Source organism: Gekko japonicus, unplaced genomic scaffold (assembly GCF_001447785.1).
Source record: "Gekko japonicus isolate JY-2015 unplaced genomic scaffold, Gekko_japonicus_V1.1 scaffold3100, whole genome shotgun sequence".
Classification (NCBI taxonomy): domain Eukaryota; kingdom Metazoa; phylum Chordata; class Lepidosauria; order Squamata; family Gekkonidae; genus Gekko; species Gekko japonicus.
The window spans coordinates 148,516-155,920 of NW_015167148.1; the positions used below are offsets into that span (position 1 = coordinate 148,516).

Below are 7,405 nucleotides of genomic sequence, written 5' to 3' on the forward strand. Positions count from 1 at the left end.
TGTAGTTAGGATTTTTAATTGTAAAAGGCCACAGGCCCCTGTATAAACTGACAGGGTTCTGTGTTGCCCCCCCCTCCCCATAAAACAAGCTCTTAATGGACAGGTAGGTTCACATTCCATGAGATAAGCCAGACAGGCAATAGGTAGTTTTGCAGATAACAAACAGCACTTGAACTCTGGAGAAAACCAGCTGTCAATGCAACAGACATAAATTGGCAGACTGGTTTGTCTTTCCACAAAATTCCATAAATGGTCTACTACATATGGTATCTGCTACTGTTTCTGAACATTGGGTTGTATCCAAGCATACCATTCTAGTGATGGAGACGGAAAGGTCAATTGTCACAGATTCCACTGTGAAGGCCTCCAGTTTGCCTCTCATGCAGTTCTTCAGCAGAATTTGGTGCTGATCTGTGGCCTATGAGGGGGGAAATAGGAAAGTCCCATTCCCCAAGCTTCATTCTGCTGGCAATGCTTTGCCTTCAGATCAGTGTTCCAAGAGCAACCATGTAGAAGGCTGGTTTACACTGTACTACAACACACAGGCTGTACTTCCAGAAGGGTGTCAACAGGAGTTTCAAGTTGGCATCATGCTTAGAAACTCAAGTATGATTCATCCACCGCTATCTCCATCTGCCCCCTGCCCCCCGGTGAATGGATGCTATGAGAAGGGACCTATTCACACAGGCACTTGGACAGACAGAATACACTTCATCAGGGGTAATTTTGTAGAAAAAGAGGTGCAGGAGCTCATTAGCATGACTCATTAGCATAACATTTGCATATGCCACACCCCCTGACATCACTGGAAGTGTGTCAGAAGGCAACACCCACCGCTCAGGCTCCACTGGATTGTTTTGGATTGCTAGCTATTGGGGGGGGGGGGCGTGCAGATCTGTCCTCACAGAGAAGGGAGAGCTTGTACCTGAATAAAACTTGGTCTTAAAGGTGCCACTGAACTGTTTTGGACCAGGGGGTTGGTGGGGGCTCTGCAACTTACCTGGCTGCTTCTTGCGCTGACTGAGGGCTGCTGGGAGCAGGGGGTGGGGCTTGTTGCATGTGCCCACCCCCTGGGCTCTTTACTGCTGGAGCTCCGCTCCTGTGTGCTCCTGCAGGAAATGACCCCTGCACTTCATCCAGATGTTTCACACATGTGCTCTAGGCCCTTTACTTTGGTGCTATGCACCACCTTATGCCAAAAATTCTCGTATTCAATTCTTGCGACTAGTACTACTAACGGATCCTCAAGCCGTTTTTTCCACCATTACATCTTAAGAGAGATACTGTGTTAAGAGTGGTCACACCTCACCTGGATAGTCCAGGTTAGGCTGATCTCATCCAATCTCAGAAACTAAGCAGGGTCAGCCCTGGTTGGTATTTGGATAGACCACCAAGGAAGTCCAGCGTTGTTATGCAGAGGTAGGCAATGATGGTAAACCACCTCTGAATCTCTCTTGCCTTGAAAACCCTACAGGGTCACTGTAAATTGATAGCAACTCAACAGCACTTTACACACACCCCTGAAATCCAGTCAAAATAAAAGGTTCACAATAATAACTTACCTACAGGAAGGGCAAACATGTTAGGGAGGGTCCGAGTACAGTAAAACATCAGGTGAAACTGAGTTGCAGTGATCAGACAGAAAACCATAGACACAGTTGAACCAAACTGCTTCCTGACTTCTTTGTGCAACCGCCACAAGGCATAAATCACACACAGCCCCAAGCTTCCGCGAGCTTTGATTAGAATAAAAAGAAAATGGATTTATCATCTGTGGTAGAAATAGTAAAGCTGAATGTTACGTGACAAAAATGTCTACATTAATTTGACTACATAATGGCATTGGAGACTACAGACAATTAATGATAACATTAAGGGAGACCACCCTACCATAAAAAGTCCTCCTTGATTTAAATAAGAGTTTGAATACCTATCACCTGGGTGTAGAACTTAGACATCTGCAACAGAGACAGCACACAGATGGCTGGGCTGGAAAGCAGAGCAATAAATATTGGACCAAGGAATGTTCTTGGTACAACTCCAGGAAATTCATGATGATCATACTGCAATTAAAAGAAATAAAGAAAATACAGAAACAATCACAACTGGAAAATAAAATTCATTCACTGATTCTAGTTCTGTATCTAAATGTTCCACTGAAATTTATGGAAGTACTCCAATAATGCAATCCTAAGCAGAGTTACAGACTTCTAAGCCCTTTTCAATGGATTTAGTAGAGTGTGGTTTGGTTGAGAACTGTACTATAAAATAAATAGTATAACAAAAAAACCCAAACACTAATAGCTCCAATGAGACTTACAATCACATAAAGAACTACCACTTCCAGGAATGAACACCTTAACTTGTTTTTACTGAGAACCACAATCCATTTAAGATGAAACACTTTATTCAAGAACACTCCTATGATCTCTCACAAAAGTCCCTTTGAGGTCACTGGGGCTTATTCCCTGGTAAATGAGCACAGGATTGCAAGCTAAGAGTCAGTTCACACATGTATGGCCTTCATACAGTTCTTCCTGAACATCCTCACATAAAGGGTTTGTCTGAAGAAATGTTCAGTCCAGACCAGCACACCATGGGTATCCTCTTAACACAGTTTCTCTACTGCTGCCACATTCATGAATATTGCAGCAAAAAACAGCAGCCTTGGTGCACCAAGTCACACAATTTGTGAGGTCCTTGTTCTCAGGTGTGGGCAGGAATGAACTCATGAAATATGTTCACATAGAGGAGGAGGAGGAGGAGGAGGAGGAGATTGGATTTATACCCCGCCCTTCACTACCCAAAGGTGTCTCAGAGCGGCTTACAAACTCCTTTCCCTTCCCCTCCCCACAACAGACACCCTGTGAGGTGGGTGGGGCTGAGAGAACTCTGACACAAACTGCTCTTTTTCAAGGACAGCTGTGTCAGAGCTTGTGACTGACCCAAGGTCACATCAGCAGGTGCAAGTGGAGGAGTGGGGACTCAAACCCGGTTCTCCCAGCTTAGAGTCCGCACACTTAACCACTACACCAAACTATTGTCCATCCAGATCTTTCAGCTTAACAATGGAGCACTGGTTCATACAATCTGTTTGTTCCTTGTCTTCAGAGATCATCAGGAACAACTGAGTGGTAGTGGAGGATGTTCACATCTGACGAACAACCCGTGACTACCTTTCAGTCAAATATTTCAGCTTAACTAGTCTCTGGATTGACCATTTATAACTATAACCTTGGTTAAAAGGAAGTCAAATTAAGATGTCAAACCTTTGAAGGGTCATAAATCTTTTCTCTATTAGTATTCAACTGTGTACATATGAACAACACATAAAAATTAAATAGAGTAAGAGTCCGGTAGCACCTTAAAGACTACACATCTTGATCTATCTGCATAAGAATTAAGTTCACTTTATTCTTTGACCACCACCACCACCACATCCTGTAGAAAAATTTGGTGCTTGTCTTTGAAGCCACCCAAATGACTGACAGATGCCTCAAAGTCCAACCAAGTGTGGAGCCAGATACATGTATGACATATTTTAAATGCTTTTATAAGTCTGCGAGCTGCTTTTTGTACATCTGTGAAGAAACAGCATTACTAACAAGTAGATAGGGTTTGGCCCTGAGTTTTAACTCCAATTGCTTGGACCCTATACCTTCCTTCTGCTTGTGCAGTACTGATTTCCTTTACAGAGACTGCTGAGTGCCTTTCCTTCACCATTAGATACTTTCTGCTCACACAAAACACATGAGCAGATCCTAGTGGAACACTCTCTACCACAAAACCTCACATTTGTAAGGAGGACAGTGGAAGGAGGTATTCAAGCCCTTATTTCCATTCTTCTGCACCCACCCAGAAATCTAGGGGAGGATAAGTAATTTGGGAGGCCTAACAATATGAAACCCTAATATGCTTTAAAGATCCTACTGGTTGTCTGAAACTCACTTTTTGTTCTAGCAAACCCCCAACAGCATGCTCATATATATTTTTTTAAGAGCCAAAGACTAAATTTACCTTTTCGAGGTCCAATTTATGGTACACAATGTCATGAATGGCCTGCAGGTTAAAGCTTTCCTCCACTTTGGTAAATGGGCAAATGGCTAAATGTGTGAAAGCAACTGCGATTATTAGGAAAAGCAGCAGGAACTGTCCTCCTCTGGTTTTCTTCTCAGCCATACTGGATTCAAAATTCTGATCTACATTATTATTGTGAGATCAAAAATGAAAAGAAGCATTTTTAAAATCTACAATGTGGGCAAAGGGCAGATCCCATAATTATAAGACTGGTAATTCACTATGACACTTTGAATTTGACACAGTCTATTCTAAAACACCGTAACATATCTATTTGTATCACCTCCATACTGGCTTCTGGATATTTATTTTACACTATTCTGTCCTTTTCCCAAGGAAGTTTGGGACAGCATACCTCATACCCCTCCATCCAGCTAATCCTCAGAACAACTCTGTAAGATAGAACCTAGGATGAAAATAACTGGCCCAAAATCATCTGGGGAGCTTCTTGGCTGAATATGAACCCAGGTCTCTGCAGTTGTACTCCAGCACACTACACCACACTGGATGGGTAGACTATATGGTATTACTCTTGTTTCTAAAGAAACATCGAATTACTTTACATCTATCCCCGTCATTCACTTACATACACATCAGAGGCAGAGTTACATCTTTCTTAAAAAAAACAAAAACCTTTAAAAAGTTATCTGAAAAGGGGTCACAGTTCCTACTCTAAGCCCCCCATGAGAAGTTAAGCCAGGTCCCTTTGCATGATTCAACTGGCCATCAGGGGCTCATCCAGAAGGGATGATCTCATAAACATGTCGGGAAACTGAGGAGCTAACAGGGAGTATATTTACTAAGGTGGAGTTGATTTCGTGATAGCTACACACCTTCCAGAAATTAATTAATCTAACAATTAAAAAAACTTAATTCCACTCTATGGTTTGCCATTCCAGTTGCAGAACACAGAGTCTATCCCCAAGCTCTGTCATTCCAGTCCAAGAACATATCTCCTACCCACAGGGACTCTCATTCCACTCTGGCGCCTGTCATTCCAGTCCCAGAACACTCCTGCTACCCTCAGGGGCTGTCATTCTACTCTGGGGCCTGATATTCTAGTCCCTGAACACTCCTGCTACCCTCAGGGGCTGTCATTCTACTCTGGGGCCTGATATTCTAGTCCCTGAACACTCCTGCTACCCTCAGGGGCTGTCATTCTACTCTGGGGCCTGATATTCTAGTCCCTGAACACTCCTGCTACCCTCAGGGGCTGTCATTCTACTCTGGGGCCTGATATTCTAGTCCCTGAACACTCCTGCTACCCTCAGGGGCTGTCATTCCACTCTGGGGCCTGTCATTCCAGTTCCAGAACACTCCTACTACCCCCACGGGCTGTAGGTCTCTCCGTGGTCTCTCATTCTAGTCACAGACCACTCCTACTACATCCAGGGGCTGTCATTCTACTCTGGGGCCTGATATTCTAGTCCCTGAACACTCCTGCTACCCCCAGGGGCTGTCATTCTACTCTGGGGCCTGATATTCTAGTCCCTGAACACTCCTGCTACCCCCAGGGGCTGTCATTCTACTCTGGGGCCTGATATTCTAGTCCCTGAACACTCCTGCTACCCCCAGGGGCTGTCATTCTACTCTGGGGCCTGATATTCTAGTCCCTGAACACTCCTGCTACCCCCAGGGGCTGTCATTCTACTCTGGGGCCTGATATTCTAGTCCCTGAACACTCCTGCTACCCCCAGGGGCTGTCATTCTACTCTGGGGCCTGATATTCTAGTCCCTGAACACTCCTGCTACCCCCAGGGGCTGTCATTCTACTCTGGGGCCTGATATTCTAGTCCCTGAACACTCCTGCTACCCCCAGGGGCTGTCATTCTACTCTGGGGCCTGATATTCTAGTCCCTGAACACTCCTGCTACCCCCAGGGGCTGTCATTCCACTCCGTGGTCTCTCATTCCAGCCCCAGACCACTCCTGCCACACCCTAGGGCTGTCATTCCAGAATATTCCTACTACCCCTAGGGGCTGTCATTCCACTCCGTGGTCTCTCATTCCAGCCCCAGACCACTCCTGCCACACCCTAGGGCTGTCATTCCAGAATATTCCTACTACCCCTAGGGGCTGTCATTCCACTCTGGGGCCTCTCATCCCAGTTACAGAACACTTCTGTTACTCCTAGGGTCTGTAATTCCATGCTGTGGCCTGTCATTCTAGAGTAGTCTCTTTGGGCCCAGAGACCCTAATGGAAAATCCATTCCGCATTTTTATTGCCGCTCTACTTGTACTGTAATGTATTTCAATGGAGCCCATGCAAGTCAATAATTCCTGGCTCCCATTATTTCCAATGGGCCTTCAAGTGTTTCCCATTGTTTCCAATGGACAATCCTGGCTTTCCTTTTAGTACACCCCCTTCACAAATGCACTGTCTTTTGGGAAGAAGACACACACTCAGCAAAGATATCAGCCTGAGCAGGGGGAAAATTAGATGCATGAGATTCACCATTAGGCCCTTTAGGACCTCCAGAAATCATCCTCGCCTTTGTCCTACAACACTATCCTATGATCCAATTTCAGTTTCCCTTCTGGCTCCGAGTTTACTTCGAAACTTTAATCCCATTCATTAGGAAGGATTCCAGTCAACGTTCCCTTTATTTTTTCCAACTATTAAGCAGAGTAGTTCACATCCTGAGCAGAATATAACTGCTCTAATCTTAAAATGGGCAGTGCAAGACTCCGCGAGGCTCCAGACGGCTGCTAAGCGGGGCTTCCTGTCTTAATTGAACGGTCGCTCGTGTGCACATTTTAGAGGGACCACTAGTTTATGTCTACTCTGCTCCTTCCTCCCCATCGTCCCAGGGAGATTACATTGAATGGCAACGAACACAAGGCAAGACGGCCACCCAACACTCCTAGAAACAACTTTCATCCCTTCCTTCCCCTCCCCCACCGGGACTTACCCGCGAAACAACCCACGTGGCCTCTCAAGACAGGGAACCCCAGAGGTCACGTGATACCCGCTGTTCCCACTACGAGGAGGCGGGACCAGGCAAGTCAGGTGACCATTCTGCATTGAAAGAAAAAGGAAGGCGCTTACTGCCATCATTGATCCGGGCAAAGGGAAACTCAATATTTTTTTTATCATGCAACGGTACTTCAAATAAAGACCTTTCCCCTTAATTCCTTATTCAGAGGGAATTCCCCTACCGCTCACCTCTCTTTCAACATGGCAGGTAAAAGTACTTGCCCAGACGTAAAGTGACAGCCGTAAGAATACTTTCCCGGCCTTAACATGGCAGCCAAGACCACCTGCCCGGGATTAACACGATAGCCAGGTACACTTCTCTGCTCAGCCACCCAAAACGTCAAAGTGTCTT

General features: G+C 45.4%; 1 protein-coding gene across 1 annotated transcript in view; it reads right to left on the minus strand.

The window, feature by feature from the left end:
- Nucleotides 1–7,393, minus strand: part of ALG12 (ALG12, alpha-1,6-mannosyltransferase) — a 28,986-nt gene extending 21,593 nt beyond the window's left edge. The window contains exons 1-5 of the mRNA XM_015413081.1: nucleotides 7,243–7,393; nucleotides 6,989–7,095; nucleotides 4,018–4,199; nucleotides 1,931–2,063; nucleotides 1,563–1,736 (exon numbers count right to left, since the gene is read on the minus strand). Of these exons, the coding sequence (XP_015268567.1) occupies nucleotides 1,563–1,736; nucleotides 1,931–2,063; nucleotides 4,018–4,179 (469 nt within the window). The 5' untranslated portion in view covers nucleotides 4,180–4,199; nucleotides 6,989–7,095; nucleotides 7,243–7,393. The remainder of the gene's footprint in view (nucleotides 1–1,562; nucleotides 1,737–1,930; nucleotides 2,064–4,017; nucleotides 4,200–6,988; nucleotides 7,096–7,242) is intronic.
- Between the last annotated feature and the right edge of the window lie 12 nt (nucleotides 7,394–7,405).